Consider the following 23265-nt stretch of genomic DNA (forward strand, 5'->3'; position numbering starts at 1 on the left):
TTTACTGTAGCAAAAACATCTTTTTAACAAATTCTCTCAAGACACATAGCTTACTAAAATAAAAAAATAAGCCACTTAAGTACCAGGAATCGATTTCCCATTTGAAATTTAACCATATAGGAACAAGCTTTGCCATATCGAAGGGAGTGTATAGTTATTTTCTTTCTTACAATATAGCTTTTGAGCTGCATATTTGCTTGGCCTTGGTATTCAGGGTTATGGATTTTTTTTCATTTGTCCATAAGGGAAATAAGTAATCCATAAACGTAGGCAAATCAGTTGTACAACAAGAAGCCACTAAATTATAGAATTAATATTCCTAATTAGTAATCATAAACTTATTACTGATTTGTTTAATTAAAACAATTGTTTTCTTGATCCTTTGGGTTATTTATGATAAGTAATTGTTTTTTGTAGTCTAACCCAACATTATTGTGTTCCAGGACCATATTCGACCTGATGGTCAAGTTCCATGGCTCTCCTCATATTAGCAGTGTCAATCTAATGGCTTGTATGGGATCCCTCACCCTCATAGCCAAGATGAGGCCTCAGTTCATGGGTAAAGTCGTGGCAGCCTTGGAGACTTTGCATAGTAAGTTTAATTTTACTTAACACTATCTACAGTATTTTTATTTTATTCAACCAACAAACAAACAATTTAAAAGATTCAAGCAAACACTAAAAATATAAACTATTATTAACTAAGGATTATACATGATATAACAATTTGTTGAAATTTATGTTTCATCCCATTAACAAGAATACAAGTTTAACAAGAAATCAGTAAGAAGAGGAGAAGATTGATAAGTATTGAAAATAATTTAAAAATAAATAATATTCAAGACTTATCAAAGCAAAAATTACAAATATTGATCAATAAGGGTAAGAGTAGCTCAGCGAGAGAGAGCAAAAACTATCGCAAAACAATGAACAATATAACCATACTTACTTACCTTACCTCCTTGGCCACTCAAACCTAAGAAGGTTTTTGGCCTCGCCAACAAGTTGCCTCCACTGCTGCCGGTCTGCCGCCAAGTCAAGAGATGCCCCCACTCTGCGTAGGTCCTTCTGGACTTGGTCTCTCCATCTCAACTTTGGTCTACCTAGCAGGCGAGTGCCTCGTGGTTGTCCATTGGCGATCTTCTTAAGCATACCATCTTCTTCCCTTCTTTCTACGTATAGCCTGCCCATCTCAGTCGTCTACTCTTCACTATGGCTACAATGTCCGGTTCTTTGTACAGTTCTCGGAGCTCTCGGTTTTTTCTTATTCGCCACATACCTTCTTCATTTATAGGTCCGAAAATCTTCCTCAAAATTTTGTTCTCGAAAATGATAAGTTTGTTTTCATGATTTTTAGTTAATGTCCAGTTTTCCGAACCATATAAAAGGACTGGTTGAATTAAAGTTTTATAGATTCTTAATTTTGTGTTTTTGGATAGTATTTTTGAACTAAATATTTTTGATACGCCCCTTTTTAATATAACCATACTAATGACTAATAATGGTTGATCAGGTCTTTTTCTAACTTAATAAAAAAAATTTTCTCTAACTGTGTAGCAGTCATTTTCTTTCTTATCATTAAACTTTGCCATTGCACTCCTTGTTTTCATTTTTGACGATAATAGGCCAACGTTGTTTAAAATGAAACTTGATGTGTTTTACTATCAGTTGGCACGAACTACACTGATATTAGTTTTGTAACTATAAAATTGTTTTCTTCTGTTATTTGGGTAGTAATTGGTAGACCAATGGCAGATGGCATGGTCCTCATCTGATCCTGCTTGGGATTGTACCAACAATTTTCCGATTTGAAGGATTCCCTGTAACCACTTGTAACATTCCCCCTAAAAATTAGTTTTAGATTAAGCCTACATTGATTTTACTTATTTTTCAATTAGGGTTACAAAGTGATGTCCCGTTCTAAAAGACGTTATGTTTCAGCCAATCTTCCGCCAACTCTGACCAAGTCCCAAGTGAGTTCTGTTCGGAAACATCTAAAGTTGCAGCTGCTGACTCTGCTCAAGCATCCTGCTGCTATGGACTTTCTACAGAACATTACCACGTTGCTGACCGACCTGGGCGCTACTTATCATGAGGTTAGTATTCTACTTCTGTGAGGTTTGTAAGCTTGTCGCTTACTAGCATACTTTTAATTTAGAGGTGGGCCGATACCGATACTCGATACCAAAATACTCTCGATACCAGCGGGATCGAGGTATCGTCGATACTCGATACTTGCCTGTTTTGGGTTCGATACCGATACTGACACTGAATGCGCTGACTAATGAATGAGTTCAGTCAGAGCGCCGAGCGGGTAAATTGCCGTTGCCGTTACGAATCCTAGCTGTTTGCCTACTTAGTTAAATATACTCGCAACTCGAGTCGAGTAGTAGAGGTTAAGCCGATTTCGTTGATATTTGACAAGTAAATAATAAGAAAGGAAAATGTATGAGTTTTATTTAATCCCTTAACCCCTTTCAATATTGACATACTAGGCCTAATAATAATCGGCAATCTAGACATCGCTTGCGTCATCCATTTCACTGACAGCGACAGCTGACACTGGGTGATAGTGAAAGGTAGTGGTGTGCAGCGAGTGCGATGCATTGAAATTTCAATTCGATTCTATAAAGGGATGTGTTGGTTAACGTCATCAATACCACCATCCATTGGTTACCACTTGGACATTGGTATCGGTTCCGTACCAAGACTCGATTGTCAAAAGTCGATTCCGATGACACCGACGCCCGACAGGGATAAATATTTTATTTTAACATTTATTAACTTTATAGCTACAGTATTAGTTTTGTAATCACGGTTAACAATTTTCATAGCCAACTTAGAAACTATCTAGTTCAAAACAGCGACGGTGCCGGTGACATTGTTTAGCTTCAGCTCATTGCACAACACAATCTACATTTCAAGATGTCAGACTCAACTCATGAGACAACCGGCGCGCGAATGTCCTGCCAACATGAAATTAATTATACTAAACAATGTCTGTATCAATAAGTCATCATTTAGATGTAGTTATCAGTCAGATTTTAGATGTTAGTTATCATTTAGTTGTATTATTTTTATTTTTAGTACAAAATAAATAACCTAAACACGTCGAAATGTTCAGTTTCCTCCCTGTATTATACGCATCAATAGAAAAATTATATTCAAATTCAACCATTAAACTTTAACATCGTCATTGTCGTTTGGTTAGGCTTGCTTTATATTGCGCCAAAAAGTAGGTCCATATTTATCTGTACTATCTACCTGATTAAAGAGTTTAGTGAAGTTTTAAGTGCTACTATGACACAATGCATTTATTGAAAAATATCATAAGCCTTAGTCCATGTAGATTTTGTAATGTTATAACGAATGGTGAATGTTGACAATAAAAGTATGTAACAACAGTTCTCATTGGTCAGGAGGCGACAATGCACTACCATGTCAGCCAATCGACTTTCGTGATTCAATGGAGCAAATGACGATTGCTTAGACATCGTTTTATATGCTTATTGTGGTTGGGAAGGGTATCGATAAATATCGTGATTCGAGATCCGATATGTATGTAGAACGTGTTCGTTTATAAATAATGAGTATTAAAGTATAAAAACTGGGTTACAGCTTACAGACAGGTTCAAAACATCGATTGTTCCGATCCATTTTTAACACCCCTCTACGGAAGTTATAGTGACGTCGTGCATAAGGGCCAGGCAGGCCGGTTCACAGTGAATCCACTCTGCCGAACCTATACTCTTGGTATAATCGGGAACATAGTCAAACACTTTTGTTACTAAATAAAACTATGGCATGTTTTATAAAAGCACTCTTAATCAAAATCTTTATTGTAGGCTAAAAGTAAAACTTATCTATTGCCATACTTTTCTCCTGTAAAAATTGACATGTGTGCTGTTTTAACACAGTCATTCCTTGACCACGATCGTTTTTACTCACTATAGAGAAAAGACTCTCCTTACAAAAAGTATTTATAGGCCAAGATGTATTTAGTTTTTTAGTATAACTGCAATTGCTTTTAAAAATAAATACAAAAACTGTCAAATGACTTAGATTAATACTTGTAGGCCTAGGCCTATTTATAAATTAGAGGAAACTTTATTAGATCTCATCATAGTCAAATTCAAACATTTACAGTGTTTTAAAATAATTAACACTCAGAAATGTTTGTGTGATGGAAATCTGCAAGCGACTGACGCAGAGGGTAAAGGAGGGCATGTGAACCAGGCTTTAGAGCAAACTTTCTCTTTTCCTACCCCATGTTCCGTTAGACGGTGGGCGGGGCTTCACACTAAATAAACAATCAGTTCATTCATTCACAGTAGAGAATAGTTTTTGCGGCAGTGACGTATGTCTCTTGTCTGCTCTTCATAGCTCACACGTAGATTTCTTTCGAGAAATTATAAGTGATAATCTTTATTAAAAATAAGTGAAAAACTGTTGACATTTTCAAGGAAGAAAAGTTAAGAAATAAAAGTGTTAAAAATAAAAAGGTTGTTTGATTAGTTATTCTGTATTTCAAAAATATCCTCATTTATGAATGTGTTTTCAGCTAGACTTGGTAACTTTTTCATAGTTAAACAAATTTTGAAGATATATAACTGTTTTTCATACAACTAGTGAGAAACTGACATTATATAGGAAGTTCGTTTTTACTCTCTTAGGGAAAAAACTTACAGAGTATTTGTAGGCCAAGATGTACGTAATTTTTTTAAAATTTATTGCTTAATGAGTTAACTAATTCAATTGATGCAATCTATATAAATAAAATTAGAGTTTTGTCTGTACTTTGCTCAGAATTATATACTTTTAGGTTATTTTTACGTTTTATACATTAAAGAAGCAGAAACGAGTCTTATCCCTATTTCTGTCTGTCTGTCTGTCTGTCTTTCCCTTTGTCTGTAACACTCAAGATGGCATTTTACGCAATCTTCTCCGTGAAAACCAGAGTACCTATCAAGATCCAAGTCATTTTAATGTATTCACTGGATTGGCGAGAGTGTCTTTAGTGATTTAAATATAGCCTCACTACTTTGTAAATAAAATTACGGACGTTCAAAAATGCAGTTTTGTGCGATTTTTGTCGAATTTTCGTTCAATTTTTATCACATAATCGTCTATGAAATAACGAACAGCTGTTCGGATCAAGATTATTTTTTCTAGCTGTCAATGATATGTTTACAAATGTTGTTTACAAATACCGCAACCATTTCGAATCACGCAAATCCCAACCAAGTGAGATTAAAAACGTTTTTCTTACATAATGGATTTAATTAATCGCAAGTGCAATAATATAGTCTAATAGTGTAACCGTAAATGAAATTAAATAGCTAGACATCGTCCAATTCGGAACCAGAAATTCTTTGAGTATAAAATGTTTCTTGAGTTTTGACAACCAGAAAGAAGACCTTGAATCAGTGTTGTATAGGGCTGGGACACTGAAATGATCGTCGCCAATAGCTTACAAAAAAGGTTTCCACTCATTGACGGCGCTTCAATGGCGGTTGTGTAAAGTGTAAAGTAAAAAATCACAACTGCAGTGGGTGATTGTAACAGAGGTTTAACAGAGGAAGCGCTAAACTCGCTTTTCCAATGTGTCACTTTCTGTTTTTACTCACCGTGTGATGCAATCGCTGGACCATACAGCCAATAGGCCCATAGCTCATATCTTGGGTACGTAAACCTACATATTTATTCATAACAACCTTTTTGACGACGATCCTTGATACCGGTACTTTTCCATAGAATACATGGCCTACCTACTTAAGAAATATAATTACAAATGACCAAAACCCCAACATTGTGTGATTTTCGTCACATTTCCTTCTAATGTTAATAGATATACTAATCATTGTTTAGAGAATGCGTAATCTATTAAATAACAAAAAGTTGTTTGGGTAAGGTTGTTTTTTTTTTCAAACTGACACCGATAAGTTTACGCTATAACTTTTTACGAGAAAATCCAAAAGCAAGAGATCAATAACCTCGGGACTAGATATTAATGTATTTAATTGGTCGGATGTACTATAGTTCTTAGGTAGGTTCTTACGTAGGTACTGGTTCTTTTCCTTAGAACCGTTGGTAGCTGCTAGAATCATTTTTACGTAGGTACCAACACATCACTGTAGTTTACAAATTAGTTATCGTTGGTGTTGCACCTTATTTATTAGAGCCGTCCGTATTCAATTTAAGTGATGTCTTAAGAGGCATCCACACCCCTTCTCGTTTTAGAATCGAACAGACAGACAGACAGACATTGGTCGCGCAACAGAGATATAGAAAATAGTGCGGCAGAGCACAGCGCAAGAGTGACGTGTCGGCCAACCCTCCTCCCCCCCAACCCTCCACCGTCATGGCTCTCTCTCTCTCTCTCTTTCTCACTCCCTCTCTCTCGCACACAACACAACACACTCGTCTACTGTACTACTGAGCTCTGCTAGCTAGTGCCACTGTCCTCCATGCCCTGCGTCCACACTAGGCCTACATTACATCTTTTTCTGTCTTTATTTAATCCTGCAACCACGCACGTGTTTTTCCTTGAAGTAACATTCTAAAACAGACTGGAAAAAATCTATTTTTTTACCTTGCGATGCTAATTCCCACCACAGTAGTATCCAAATAAAAACGAACTAGCATGCGAGGTAAAACACAATGTTTGTTTAAAAAGTGTAAAAATGGGGAATTAAAAATTTCAGCAATACAGTTCTGTAAAAAACAACTTTAATTATGTATAAACTCAATTATATGATATAGGCCTAATACTTTAAGGCAAAACATGTTTTAGAATAGTGCATAGGTTACATCAGAAATGTTTTCCCACGAAATGTATCCGAATATTACCAGGATGAAAATGCAATAAAACATTATTATAAACACAAACGAACAAATGTATTACATTATGACATGTTGTTTGGACAATAAAGCGTTTAGGTTGCATAATTTATATTTACATAATAAGAAAATGCAATAACATTACATTGTGAACACAAACAAAATACTATATAACAGCACAGTATATAAAAAAATGTGTCGTATACACACAAAAGGACCTTATACTTGAGAAATATATTACATAATTTGTTTCATAATATTAATAGAATAAGAAAATGAAAGAACAGATTATTGTAAACACAAACAAACTTATATATTAAAGTGTACAAAAAAATTGTTTGTAAACACAAACAAGCCTTTACATAGACTTCAGAAATATATCATAAAATGGACCACAATAGCAAGAAAAAAATTAGTAGGCTTAACTAACATTTGTAAATACAAAAAACCAAAATATAACACATTTCTATAACAAATATTAATATTGCAATTAACCTTTAGCGGGAAAATCTAATACTATTTTCGTTCTGTACGTTCTTAGTGTCATGTAACGTCCGAGTGATGATCCGTCCGCATTACTTTACGTACATATATCACACAGTGGAGGTACATATTCAAAAATGACAAACTTTACTTTTTTGCTCGTTTATTTGTCTTGTTTTTCAATTTTTCTTCCCTTTTCTCAATAGCGGCCAAAATGTAGTACGGATTTCTGATAGGCATACATCTTGTCTTCCTGGGGTCAATAAGTTCAGGTAAAATGCAGTTCATGTAAAACTGTGTCAATTTATCAACCATTTTCAATGACCAGAAACTATCGTCTCTTTCTATTTTTTCGATTTTCATCCCCTTAGGCGTCCAAACAATAAAATTACAATAGCTTCGTCTTGTGATGTGTAGTTGTCCTTGCATTTGGAAGTAGTAGTCATGGTTTACATTTATTTCTTTATTGCCAGAAGTTTGGTCTTCTTTCCAAAAGTTTGCAAAAACCCCTTTCTTTTGCTTGATAGCTTCATCTGGAGTCATATCTGCTGCTGCTGATGGACATTTTATTTCAATTATTCCATCATCACCCAAAAGCCCATCAGGTGAAGCTGCCAGAAAGGGAAGTTCTCGGTCGATGAAGAGGCCACATTCTTGGATCTGAAGACCAGAAGACTGCAGTTCTTCTCGGGCCGCTGCTTCATTTTCCCTTCCATACTGTAAACTAGCAGAATCCACCTCGTCACTATATAATAGTTTGGTAACAAGTTTGTCACATTTAGTGTGTGGCAGTCTCTTACAAACCGCTGCAAAGTTGGAGGCAGTGAGCAGTTTTCGCCTCTCCTCTCTCCACAAGGTGGATTCGTGCTGCAACCTAGTCGCCGTTTCGATTTGAACGATTTCCTCGTCAGTTTTATTTAAACTACTTAAGAACTCGATTTTCCTGGATTGAAATTCCTGTTCGTCAATATCGGGTCTTTGGGCGTGTCGCCCGTAGTGTGGATCGTTTGTTGGTTTTGTTGTTATCAAAAGCCGCCTTTTACTCTTTGTAGCTGATCGTCGTTTTATTGCAGCTTTGACAATTTTAGCTTTTCTCCTCTGTTCAAATGTCTTGGCGAATTTGCCCGGGCTGTTCTTATACAAACATTTGTGCAGTTTGTAGTGTGGCGTGTTAGTGTTGTGACTAACAACTGCTGCAGCGCAACGAGCCTGGTAAGAACCCTTCTTAGTGTAGTTCACTCGTTTTCTACCAATGAATTTCGCTACTAACGAGTTGAAGTGTTCGGCATAGTTACTGTTTACATTTACCAGCAAACTTTTGGCATTGTCTACCAGGGAGCCGACAGCTGTCATGATTTTGCTGTAAAGACCCATTTTCTTCAATGTTGGAATGAGATTCTCTTCTTCAGGTTTTTTTCCATTACAAAAGTAATTTCTGTCGGAGCAATGGAGGTGTTCTCCAAAAATGTGACTTGGGCCATTCAGAAGATCTTTTTTTAGTTCTACAGATTGGATGTTTAATGGTTTGTTTTGGTTTTTCCTATACTCCACAGCCTTCGTAACCGCCGACCTAAACTTTTTTCCAGCACCTGCAATCTTTTTTCTCATGTCTAGTGTGGATAACATCTCTCCCTTCTCGTTTGTGTATTTTGAGGTGTCTCTAGAAATGTCTTTGATTTTGTTACAGTAATTCCTTAGTAAATGATTGGTACATTCTATTTTTTCTATAGTCAGGTTTTCGTAGGGTCTCTCTTCCAGTAACTGTTTGTAAACACTACTGTCTCCATCAGCAATTAGTCTAGCATATTTGATGCCGTACATAGATTCGCTCTGCCTGAATCCTTCAACGATAATAGCGGCCTCCATGCTGCTCGATGAGTCACTCCAATTTCTGTAACAGGCATGGCTTGATATCTCTTCTCCTTTACTTTCGAATCTCGCACACGCTGTGCAATATTTATTTTTCACTCCTATGTAGAGGACTTTTCGAGTTCTGTACCCCAGGATAGCAGCCTACAACAAGGGCAAATCATTGAAATAAATCCAGTCGTGATAATATACTTCAGCCGTGAATAACATTAAAAATATCTGCCAAAGTTGTTATTATTATTTTTTAATTCAGTTTATCATTGAAATATGTATAGCTTTTCCAATATGGCCGACAACTTTATTTTTTTAACAATTAACAATTGTCAAGAACAATTCTATTTAGTATTTAAAATTCAGAATCTACTGAAATTTCCAATTTACCAAATTATTTTTTCCCCAAATACTGTATAAAAATCTTTTACTGTACTTGTAACAATTAACAATTGTCAAGAACAATTCTATTTAGTATTTAAAATTCAGAATCTACTGAAATTTCCAATTTACCAAATTAATGTTTTCCCCAAATACTGTATAAAAATCTTTTACTGTACGGTAATAAAATACGAGGTTTCATAAAGACCGGTTGAAAAAAATTGAAAGATAGAAATGTTTATGTAAAAAATACTAAATGGCGGATATCTGGCTAACGAAGTGATTTTAGAAAATGTTTCAATATTGTTGGGCTCTTTATAATGATGGAAACATTTCCCGGAGTGTGTCCTAGTAGAAGCTGGACACCCTGAATATAAAACAGTTGCCAATACCACATATTTGCCATACAGTTTCCTCAACCTGCTATTTCCCGACTGAACTACAAACAGCAAACACTTACAACTCCTGAAGCTGAGTTGTAGTTTGAGGATTTGTAGGACCGTTTTGCCCAGCTGGCATCTGCGACGACGGTGATGAGCGGCACGCCGTCTCGATCCACCTCGCCACTCTCCAGCGCCAATCGTGCTTCCTCCACCGCCGCCTCGCGCATCTCCTCTAGTGCTGTCTTCTGCCACCCTTCTGCAACCTGTGAACCACCATTACCCGAAACTTTACAATTGTGGTCAATATTGCCGTTTGGAAGGTCACATTGAAGTTGTTATCAACGTCTACAATAATATCTATAGGATAAGATTTAGTCCTGTAAGTTGGTATTATATAATACACTATACTAGCAGAGAACCCGTCCTTCGTGCGAGATTGGAATATAAGTATAAAATGCTTATTGCAGTTATGGGAGAGGACACGGTTTAAGAACATATGTTTCTTTTAATCTATACGGTAAGCTATAGTATAGCACATCTACCATAGCCATATTGTTCTACCACTGCACCTAAACCATAGAAAAAAAGTAAAGTACCACAGCTTTTTGTTGCTAGTTGGTTCAAATTATCTGTTCTCATAAATGCCAAAAAATAATAGTGCTGCACCCTGTTGGTAAACCTTATACGTTTTTAATGCTAAATATCATAGAACCAACTTGTGTAGTTGAAACATCTAAAATAATTTGTTAACTCATACTAATTGTCAATACGTACTAATTGACTTACCATAGAATGATAGCGGTCATAAGTAGTGTTGCTCATGCAGTGGATGTCCATGGATCCTAGCAGCTCCTGGAGACCGGAGTATCCACTACCGATGGACATGATGCCGGCCACCGCTGCAGTGTTGACGTCCATCTGCTGGTTGTTGTTTTCTTCAGACCAAATCACGTCACTCAAATTGCACATTTCACACTTAAACTTGTACCCAGATTTCAATCCGTTTGTTATTTCACCTTGGAAAACCATGTTTCCAAAATGGCAATCAAAAGGCCCGTCATGGTGGCTAAGCCGCCGGATTTCGTCGAAGAAATGTTTTATTTGCACAATGCGCCGGCCGGTCAATTCAGGGAGGTTTTCTCCAGCGGAAGAGGAAGTTTCCATGGGCAAGGGACTTAGTGTGTCGCCCGTAGTGTGGATCGTTTGTTGGTTTTGTTGTTATCAAAAGCCGCCTTTTACTCTTTGTAGCTGATCGTCGTTTTATTGCAGCTTTGACAATTTTAGCTTTTCTCCTCTGTTCAAATGTCTTGGCGAATTTGCCCGGGCTGTTCTTATACAAACACTAGCTGTGTACCCGTTCTACGCACGGGGATCTTATAATATTCAGTTGAAACCTTCTTATATAAAGAACAGCAGTTGGTTTGCATATTTTAAGATATGCTGGCCAAACTATTATACATAGCTTCATTTTATGTTGTTTTTTGTTGTTCCGGATCGGTATGACAATCAATAAAAGGTTAAATTACCTCTGTGTCTGCCGGTCGATCCTATAACGGTAGGCTTACTTTTATTTTTACTATCTGATCTCGTTTGCATGGCTCAATCACGTCCTGGTTGAAGTTCGTTCGCTACGCTCACTCACCTGTATGTTGGAGCTCGTTCGCTGCGCTCACTTTCCTTCAGGTTAGCTCGTTCGCTACGCTCACTTGCCTTCAGGTTAGCTCGTTCGCTACGCTCACTCGCCTCCAGGTTGCAAATTAGCTGTTGTCATAAATGTAAAAGAAATAATAGTGCTAGTGCTGCACCCTGTTGGTAATCCTTGTAACTTTAATGCTATTGAACATCACAGAACAGAACCAACTTTTAATTGAAACAGCTGTTAAGATTCAATAATTTCATTTCTCATAAGGTTAACATGGGCTTCCAGAAATTCCACGTCAAAAATCGACAAAAACTTGATTTTCAAGGGTTTACTGTTAAATATCTAACTGTCTCATATTCGATGAAATACGTCTAAAACCATCTCATATATGTATAGTATTTGGAAAATAAGTTTCAGGCGGGACAGTGCTATAGTTATTGAGGAGTAGTTGTAATAAAGTGCGTATTTTAGCGTTACCAAGAGAATGACAGATAGACAGACAGACAGACAGACAGACAGACAGACAGAAATTGAGATAAGGTTTGATTCGGTTTCTCTGACCTATGAAATGTAAAAATAACCAAAAAGTTCATTATTCTAAGCAATGTACAGACAAAACTCTAATTTTATTTATATAGATGTAAAAATAACCAAAAAGTTCATTATTCTAAGCAATGTACAGACAAAACTCTAATTTTATTTATATAGATTTGTGCAGTTTGTAGTGTGGCGTGTTAGTGTTGTGACTAACAACTGCTGCAGCGCAACGAGCCTGGTAAGAACCCTTCTTAGTGTAGTTCACTCGTTTTCCACCAATGAATTTCGCTACTAACGAGTTGAAGTGTTCGGCATAGTTACTGTTTACATTTACCAGCAAACTTTTGGCATTGTCTACCAGGGAGCCGACAGCTGTCATGATTTTGCTGTAAAGACCCATTTTCTTCAATGTTGGAATGAGATTCTCTTCTTCAGGTTTTTTTCCATTACAAAAGTAATTTCTGTCGGAGCAATGGAGGTGTTCTCCAAAAATGTGACTTGGGCCATTCAGAAGATCTTTTTTTAGTTCTACAGATTGGATGTTTAATGGTTTGTTTTGGTTTTTCCTATACTCCACAGCCTTCGTAACCGCCGACCTAAACTTTTTTCCAGCACCTGCAATCTTTTTTCTCATGTCTAGTGTGGATAACATCTCTCCCTTCTCGTTTGTGTATTTTGAGGTGTCTCTAGAAATGTCTTTGATTTTGTTACAGTAATTCCTTAGTAAATGATTGGTACATTCTATTTTTTCTATAGTCAGGTTTTCGTAGGGTCTCTCTTCCAGTAACTGTTTGTAAACACTACTGTCTCCATCAGCAATTAGTCTAGCATATTTGATGCCGTACATAGATTCGCTCTGCCTGAATCCTTCAACGATAATAGCGGCCTCCATGCTGCTCGATGAGTCACTCCAATTTCTGTAACAGGCATGGCTTGATATCTCTTCTCCTTTACTTTCGAATCTCGCACACGCTGTGCAATATTTATTTTTCACTCCTATGTAGAGGACTTTTCGAGTTCTGTACCCCAGGATAGCAGCCTACAACAAGGGCAAATCATTGAAATAAATCCAGTCGTGATAATATACTTCAGCCGTGAATAACATTAAAAATATCTGCCAAAGTTGTTATTATTATTTTTTAATTCAGTTTATCATTGAAATATGTATAGCTTTTCCAATATGGCCGACAACTTTATTTTTTTAACAATTAACAATTGTCAAGAACAATTCTATTTAGTATTTAAAATTCAGAATCTACTGAAATTTCCAATTTACCAAATTATTTTTTCCCCAAATACTGTATAAAAATCTTTTACTGTACTTGTAACAATTAACAATTGTCAAGAACAATTCTATTTAGTACTAGCTGTGTACCCGTTCTACGCACGGGGATCTTATAATATTCAGTTGAAACCTTCTTATATAAAGAACAGCAGTTGGTTTGCATATTTTAAGATATGCTGGCCAAACTATTATACATAGCTTCATTTTATGTTGTTTTTTGTTGTTCCGGATCGGTATGACAATCAATAAAAGGTTAAATTACCTCTGTGTCTGCCGGTCGATCCTATAACGGTAGGCTTACTTTTATTTTTACTATCTGATCTCGTTTGCATGGCTCAATCACGTCCTGGTTGAAGTTCGTTCGCTACGCTCACTCACCTGTATGTTGGAGCTCGTTCGCTGCGCTCACTTTCCTTCAGGTTAGCTCGTTCGCTACGCTCACTTGCCTTCAGGTTAGCTCGTTCGCTACGCTCACTCGCCTCCAGGTTGCAAATTAGCTGTTGTCATAAATGTAAAAGAAATAATAGTGCTAGTGCTGCACCCTGTTGGTAATCCTTGTAACTTTAATGCTATTGAACATCACAGAACAGAACCAACTTTTAATTGAAACAGCTGTTAAGATTCAATAATTTCATTTCTCATAAGGTTAACATGGGCTTCCAGAAATTCCACGTCAAAAATCGACAAAAACTTGATTTTCAAGGGTTTACTGTTAAATATCTAACTGTCTCATATTCGATGAAATACGTCTAAAACCATCTCATATATGTATAGTATTTGGAAAATAAGTTTCAGGCGGGACAGTGCTATAGTTATTGAGGAGTAGTTGTAATAAAGTGCGTATTTTAGCGTTACCAAGAGAATGACAGATAGACAGACAGACAGACAGACAGACAGACAGACAGAAATTGAGATAAGGTTTGATTCGGTTTCTCTGACCTATGAAATGTAAAAATAACCAAAAAGTTCATTATTCTAAGCAATGTACAGACAAAACTCTAATTTTATTTATATAGATTTAAAATTCAGAATCTACTGAAATTTCCAATTTACCAAATTAATGTTTTCCCCAAATACTGTATAAAAATCTTTTACTGTACGGTAATAAAATACGAGGTTTCATAAAGACCGGTTGAAAAAAATTGAAAGATAGAAATGTTTATGTAAAAAATACTAAATGGCGGATATCTGGCTAACGAAGTGATTTTAGAAAATGTTTCAATATTGTTGGGCTCTTTATAATGATGGAAACATTTCCCGGAGTGTGTCCTAGTAGAAGCTGGACACCCTGAATATAAAACAGTTGCCAATACCACATATTTGCCATACAGTTTCCTCAACCTGCTATTTCCCGACTGAACTACAAACAGCAAACACTTACAACTCCTGAAGCTGAGTTGTAGTTTGAGGATTTGTAGGACCGTTTTGCCCAGCTGGCATCTGCGACGACGGTGATGAGCGGCACGCCGTCTCGATCCACCTCGCCACTCTCCAGCGCCAATCGTGCTTCCTCCACCGCCGCCTCGCGCATCTCCTCTAGTGCTGTCTTCTGCCACCCTTCTGCAACCTGTGAACCACCATTACCCGAAACTTTACAATTGTGGTCAATATTGCCGTTTGGAAGGTCACATTGAAGTTGTTATCAACGTCTACAATAATATCTATAGGATAAGATTTAGTCCTGTAAGTTGGTATTATATAATACACTATACTAGCAGAGAACCCGTCCTTCGTGCGAGATTGGAATATAAGTATAAAATGCTTATTGCAGTTATGGGAGAGGACACGGTTTAAGAACATATGTTTCTTTTAATCTATACGGTAAGCTATAGTATAGCACATCTACCATAGCCATATTGTTCTACCACTGCACCTAAACCATAGAAAAAAAGTAAAGTACCACAGCTTTTTGTTGCTAGTTGGTTCAAATTATCTGTTCTCATAAATGCCAAAAAATAATAGTGCTGCACCCTGTTGGTAAACCTTATACGTTTTTAATGCTAAATATCATAGAACCAACTTGTGTAGTTGAAACATCTAAAATAATTTGTTAACTCATACTAATTGTCAATACGTACTAATTGACTTACCATAGAATGATAGCGGTCATAAGTAGTGTTGCTCATGCAGTGGATGTCCATGGATCCTAGCAGCTCCTGGAGACCGGAGTATCCACTACCGATGGACATGATGCCGGCCACCGCTGCAGTGTTGACGTCCATCTGCTGGTTGTTGTTTTCTTCAGACCAAATCACGTCACTCAAATTGCACATTTCACACTTAAACTTGTACCCAGATTTCAATCCGTTTGTTATTTCACCTTGGAAAACCATGTTTCCAAAATGGCAATCAAAAGGCCCGTCATGGTGGCTAAGCCGCCGGATTTCGTCGAAGAAATGTTTTATTTGCACAATGCGCCGGCCGGTCAATTCAGGGAGGTTTTCTCCAGCGGAAGAGGAAGTTTCCATGGGCAAGGGACTTGAGGACATTACGGGTGTTTGGTATGAAGGTGTGGTTAGGGGTGACTGAGGAAGGGTCTGTGTCTTGGGGGGAGTTACTGGCAGTGGTGCCGGTTCAGATGGAGTTGGTGATGTTGACGTTGACGCCTGGTTTCTATAAGCCGCCGTATGTCGCAGCATCCGCCACTCCGCCAACCTTTCACCTCCACGGTTTTTTTTTCGTTTTACCCTTTGGGGCCTCACTTTACGCACCATGTTTTCAAAGAAAGATAAGAATGGCTAGTCTACTTTAGTTGTATAAGATTATGTGTAGTGGCCTATACTAAATAATATTCAAAACACAACACAAAACAAAAACACGACACAGAAATGTATAAATAGATAGCCCACTATTTATACATTACACACACGATCTATTTATTTATACAAACACAATCTATTCACATAGACAGGTACAGAAAAATAATATGAGAATCTATAGTGTGTACTATGCGAGCGTCCGAGTGCTACTACAGGACAGTATGCCAGGTAGGAACTGCAAAAAACAATATTTCTTGCGAATTTCTTAGAACTGAGTGACTCATCCCTCACCCCCCCCCCCCACACTCTCACCCCAAACACAACTCTAATCAAGTTGAGACTGTCAAGTTTGGCCGTTCACTTTCCTAAAATGTCTAAGAATATTCGCAACTGCATTTTAGCTACTTGTTTATAATTTGGTTGGAAATAGGTGTGCAAGATTTTGTAGGCCTGCTGCGAAACCAACAATGAATAAACAGTTTTACGTAAAGTGATTAATCTCGCCATTGCCAATTTCAAGTGTTAATATACTGTATCTGTAAAGCTTTATTTTGTAGTAAGGCGTAGTTAGAAACATATATTGTTGCACCAATATACCAAAGCTATAGCACTTATAATAATAGTAAACGTTATTAAAATATCTAGGGAATTGTGCTTAAACTATATTTTTACTACAGTAGTACTCGCAACTTAGGCCTACCAATAAGTGTAGTGCTTCTATCACACCCACGATACGATGAATATCGTAGTTACTGTAGGGATAAGGCTGTATACGTCATTTAATAATAACGTCACGGAATAAACTACGTCATTCTTAGTATGAACAAAAATTACTGCGCGAATATATGGAAGCGCCTCACTTTGCCGCTAGGATCGCTCGAATCAGTGCGCATTCCGCGATGTAAGGGTTTGCGCGGTCCCATTTTGTGCCCGTATTTTTCAACATATCAATGTAATACAATATTATTTGAATAAATAATACTCTAAACTACTCAAAATGCTTTTTTAAATTTTGAAAAAAGACATAAAATAAGCGATATTAATATCCAAAGTTGATGATTTTCAGTTGACAATATAAAAAAACTATTTAAGTTATCGAAATTTCCAAAAAGCAATTCTAGTAGTTTGGACTTTTCTCGTTATGAATATATTTAGTTTATAATTTTCGCTCAATTACTGGGGCGTCTATATGGGACCGCGTGAAAGCTGTTTTTGGAAATTTGCGACTGGGTGTGGAGGACTCTTAACTCTGTATAAGTTTTGCTTTTTCTGTCTGGATTCCAAATCTTAGCTTACCCGGTATGCTAAGAAAATGATAACCTATTTGAGTAAAACATTTGTTGGGCAAACCATCATGAATTGTTTACGCCTTTATATTGTTTATGTATCAATAGTTCGTGGCCTTTTTTGGATTGTTGTGTGTATGTCTGTTGGTAACGCATTAATGTCCTTATTTCTCAGTGTTTCATGGAATGGACAAGAGCACCTTTGATACTGAAAATGTCAACCGGAATAAAGTGTTAAATGGTGAGGTTGAGGTAGTACTTTAAATACGTTTAAGTTAACCGATGTGGAAAGTAACTTTCAATTATAGGCCTACTTTAGGGCTACGCTTCATGGATCTATAAAACATTTTTTAGTTTAATCATTGGACATATGGACCATAACGATCCGGGTGACATTTAATTGCGAAGCATTTATTTTGGCTTGAACTGTCAGATACTGTATTTGCGAAGGTTTATATATAATAGTTTTGCCAGCATATCTGCAAATGTGCAAACTAACTGCTGTTCTTAATCTTAATATAAGAAGGTTTCAACTGACTACTATAAGATCCCCGTGCGTAGAACGGGCACACCGCTAGTTTCAAATAAATACAAAAACTGACAAATGACAGATAAATACACTTATATAAGCCTATTTATAAATTAGAGGAAACTTTATTCAATCTTATGCTTTAGTCAATTTCAAACATTAACAGTAGGCCTATTTACTCTATTATAATACATTTTACTCATACTACAATTTGCTCACAGCAAAATGCCCTGAGACAGCTCAGTAAACTAAGTAGGATAAAAGAGATATTTTTAAGTAGGTAGTAAAACTGGTTTTTGGTTTCTTTTAGGGGCGGTTCACGAGCTCGGGACTATCGTAGTCCGAGCCCAGAATCCGGAAATAACCGGTATTTGGGCCGCGACTTGAAAAATCAGGTTCACGAGCTCGAGACTATATAAGCCGCGGACCAAACTGATAGGCGGCACACAATTAGTGCAGGGATAAAACCCGGTTTTAAAAGTTGGGTTCACGAGTCCAATTACAGATAGTCCCGGCTCTGATCATTAGTCCCGGTGGGTTCACGAGTCAAGTCCGAGCCCAGATGAGATAGTTCGGGCCCAAAAGAACAATGGTGTTTGGTCTCCAACTCAGACCTGGTAGGAGGCAGGTTTAAGGTGACATCATGCGGGTTTTATCTAATTAGCTCCTTTATTTTTATTAATTTTTAAAAACTGATGTTTAAATCTGGTTCCTCATGAAATTCCGAACAAAATCATTACCCACAACGCCATATTAAAAAAATATGTAAAAATGGTAAAAAGGCTCATAAAACATTAAAACAATCATCAAACTACATAAAACGACAGATAAATTATGCACGGAACAAAGTAGTATCATAACAAAGATATTTTTACTGATAAACCCCATGTTATTACAATTTTAACGATACAATTATGCGTAGAGTATAAATATAACTAATCAGCCACAGTTAAACCACCGTTACCTAACATAATTAGAAATAGTTTTTTTGCCGTGGGAAACAACAAGCAAACCGTCAGTCGTTGAGTACGATTCGCGATGCACCGTCTTGTGTTGTACCGCGTGTGTATTGAATATGACTATGAAATATCTATACTGTATTATGTTAACAATTATGTACCATCACTCCACTACCTCGCATAGGACCAGCTCGTTATCATGACTAAAACCCTTTTATGACTTGATGAATTTAAAGATAGATTTAGATTGTCCAAAGATGCCGTCAATGGGCCATTTGAGGCGTTAACTCCAAGATTTTGCCGACAGCAAAATCCATTACAGTATTCTAAATTGAAAAAAATTTAGTTGCACTAATATTTTTGGCTGATGGCACTTTTCATCGAGAAACTGGCGATTTATTGGATGTTAGTAAAGCTTGGGTGGTAGCTATTTGTTTGGTAATGAAAGCAGAACAAATCAAATTTTCAGTTCGAAACTATGCTGAAAGAAAAAAATACAATGCTTTCTTAAATATTAACTCATTGTAATACCTATGAAACTGATATAAAAATCACAAAAACACAAAATGTAAATAAAAAACCATAGTAGTTTACATAAATAATATTACGAGCGAACCACAGGATATTATTTCAACATTTTACAGCTAGATTATTAAAGAGTGTAAGAATAACGGAAAGAATATTCTTAGATTACAACCAGCACACACATACGATTTTTATATCTAAATAGTCAGTACCTCTAAATACATTTTAGTTTCAATAATTGTACAATTTAAATAAGTTTAGTTAAAATTAGCCTATCCAAAAATCTCCATCCTAAATGATCGGGCATTTATGCAAAATAGGCATTCATCCGGTTATAAATACCCGGTTATTTTATGCCATGCATCTTAATTGAATTGCAATAATGTACACAGAAAAATAGATTTCGCTAAAGACTTCCATTATCTGATTTCGTACAAATGTGGCTTGTTGTGTTTATAAATCAATAAACTTTGATATATTATTATAGGCGAACTTTGAGACAATAAAATATGTTAAAAATAACATTTTTGGACGTTTTGGTTCAGCCTTTTTTCACGATCATCCTATTGTACGGAAGAATGAAAGTACCTTTGTCAGCAGCAGTGGCTTGACATGTGTTTCCAGGCTGTTTTACCAACGTCTCAACAAAAATTCCCTGCGAATCCCTGTCATTAGGCTCCGCTATGGATTTGGTCTCGACCTACAATGGGCCCGGCTTTCACATCATTAGGCTCTGACTCGTGAACCCATTTTTTGGTCGTCGCTTATATAGTCCGGGACCAACGTCTGGTCGCGGACTATGAAGTCCCGAGCTCGTGAACCGCCCTTAAGTTCCATATTTTTGCAATTGTTTTTTGCAATTAATAACAAACCTTTAACACCAACACATACATATTGTGTTTTTTTGTTTATGGTATAACAGTTTATAGTATTATTAGTGGAAGAAACTGTGGAAAAAAGATAGGTATTGGAAGTATCGGTATCGAGAGTACTTTGGTGGTATCGGAATCGGTATCGACAATTTTTGGTATCGGCCCATCTCTATTTTAATTCTAAGTCAAATGTGACGCATAGCGGCACGCTATATTTTATATCGTGTAAGCATTTTGCGAAGCCGGGCTGCATGACCATCTCGTTGCCTGCCGCGACTGCATTAACGCGCTATCCCCTCCTCCCTAGACTCTTGTCTCCTCCTTGCTCTACCAACCGTCAGGTGAAAAGGAAGCTGAAATTCGCCGACCGGGACTCTCATGTTACTGATAAGTTATTTACCATAATTATTTAGGACCCAATTAGGAATAATATCTGGCTAAGTCAGGAACCAAGCGGGGAGCCCTTCTGGCTCACCCGACTATTGAAATGAGGTACATTAACTCTTAGCTGAGATGGCTGCCTTCAGCAGCTATCCTTATCAAACCTGAAAATTGCAGCCACATGTTCTCAGAATGTAACTTATTAGTTATCAATCAAATTCTTACATATTTCACATTCAGTATTCACTTTACGTACTATTCCATCAACCTTGCAATATTTCTAAGTAATTATCCATGTTCAGTCCATAGTTTTTAAGGAAAGGTCTACAGTTAAATAAATATTTAGTTAAGTTAGTGTAAATCAAAGCTGGCTAGGCAGGTGTTCTGATTTGGGTAAAGATCTCCGCCCCTCTGGTCCCCAGCAATCTTCCTAATTTTATTGGTAGCAGATTCAGCACGCTTAAGTTAAGTTTGGTCCAGACATAGCAATTCCAACCCTATTAGCATTACCCTGTTATTCCCTCCGATTTTACGAATTCCCGCCAATATCCCATAACCGACATATAACGCCCCCGAACCCGCAATAGCAAACAATAGTCTCCCTCCTTCCTTCTCACCCCCCGGCTACAATTAGTAACCATATATATCTAACTGGCCTAAGAACTTAAAAATATTCCTTGACTTCGTCAGCGCTCTTAGCACGACGTCAGATGAAATTTAATCAGAATTTCGCTCTTGCATCGGACATCAGCCACCACTGGGGATGCCACTTTACAGAAAAGAAAAATATGACTTTTTGGTTAAAATTACTATTTTCTGCAAAATGGGTATTTAATGTATGAAATTTCTGGCCAAACATTTCATGTGACATTGTGGTTGATGCTGAAAAAATCAATGAAGTTCCTGGAGTCCTTGGAATAAATTAGTTTTACACTTTTTAAAAATTTATATAGAAATAGGATGATTTTTTACTCGAGTTATCGTGCTAACTGACACACATATATTTGAGTTTGAACGGATGTTGTTTTTAGCCTCTGGACATCAAAACAAAAAAGTAAATCATTCCTACACCTAGATCTTAATGAATCCTACAGTAATAGCTTATTCCCTTTATAGAAAATTTGCTAATACTCTTTTCAGGTTCGCTTTGATACCAGACTGCCACTTCACTACAGTATATGTATTTCTTTGTTTCATCCATAGAAAATGTGCTACAAAAAAAATAACCCCGCCGCAGCAAACCTGCAGACTAAGCGAATTTCCATGTGCCTGATTGGATTTACACTAAAATGTCTCCTTAAAAATATTACATTTATTCCCTATTTAAATAGCATTAGTTTAACGAGTACTTAGGTTTGCTGCAACAGGTAGGGTGGCAAAAAAGTGTTTTTTTGTAAAATTTTAATAGTTTAGTATGAAATGAATGCATTTTCCAAATTTGATCAAAATATGCTCATAAACAAGCAAACTACAACAGTTTACAATTTTCTCCATAAGAATAACATGGGAATTTTAAATTTACAATTTTTTGAATTTTCTCTGTTGCCATTAGGCGCATAATAATGCTTCAATATACTGAACTATTTGTTTTTTAAGCTCTACAAAATGGTTTGGAAAGAAGTTTCTAAATTTTATGTTTTTACGGTCAAAAATGGGAAAAACCAATTTTTACCCCATAAAACCCCCCATAAACCCCTCTTCCTATAGTCCGATCATGCTAGTTCGCGAACTCGTTCGAATAAACGTAGGTTTACACGTTTGTACCATAAAAATCGGATGATTTTTGCTCGAGTTATTGCACTAACGGACACATATATAAATATATATATATATGAATTTGAACGGATGGTGTTTTTGGCCTCTAGGGACCTCAAAACGAATATTTAAGGCCTCGGGTACGATACGAGCGGCGAGCGGTGAGCGGCAAGCGGCGAGCGGCAACCTGAGCGGCACGTAAGCGGCGGTGGTGGCCACGATACAAGCGGTAAATTTATAACGCTCGTCAAATTTCCCCAGATTTATGAGTCAGTTTAGTAGAAAATGGTAAACTATGCTTACCTGCAAGACGTATTAAAGCTATTGTTGCTATCTGACTATCATTCGCCTTTAAATACAAACTTAGTTTTTAGAAAAACCTTAACCCTAACTTGGTCCCATACTTTTCTGGTTACTGAAGTGTTTTAAAACTTCCTTGCCGGTCATTCCACAAACATTCCCTGGACTGCACCTCAGGTATCGACCCGTATCGCATGTTTACTGCTGTTTCACTGTCATTTTAGGCCGAACTGAAGCATGACTCACTTGAGCGGCGAGCGGCGTTTTCGCAAAAATCGGTTTTGACTTGGAACCATGAGCGGTGCCGCTCGCCGCTCAGACGTATCGTGGCCACCCTCAACAAATGAACACGCAACTAAATGAGACCCGATGTCAGAGCGGTGCCGCTCATGCCGCTCGCCGCTTGCCGCTCGTATCGTACCCGGGGCCTAAATCGGTCCCGGGTCCAGGTCTTACCATGAGTACTACGGTAATAGCTTTTTCCCTAT

General features: G+C 37.1%; 1 protein-coding gene across 1 annotated transcript in view; it reads left to right on the plus strand.

The window, feature by feature from the left end:
• The window catches only part of LOC128987036 (symplekin-like), a 48556-nt gene that overhangs the window by 12120 nt on the left and 13171 nt on the right, over nt 1-23265 (plus strand). Inside the window, exons 6-7 of the mRNA XM_054407699.1 lie at nt 444-592; nt 1942-2096. Coding sequence (XP_054263674.1) covers nt 444-592; nt 1942-2096 — 304 coding nt within the window. The remainder of the gene's footprint in view (nt 1-443; nt 593-1941; nt 2097-23265) is intronic.

This window comes from Macrosteles quadrilineatus, unplaced genomic scaffold, assembly GCF_028750875.1.
Source record: "Macrosteles quadrilineatus isolate MER2022 unplaced genomic scaffold, UCM_ALF_1.0 Scaffold_2__2_contigs__length_208266976, whole genome shotgun sequence".
In the NCBI taxonomy this organism is placed as follows: domain Eukaryota; kingdom Metazoa; phylum Arthropoda; class Insecta; order Hemiptera; family Cicadellidae; genus Macrosteles; species Macrosteles quadrilineatus.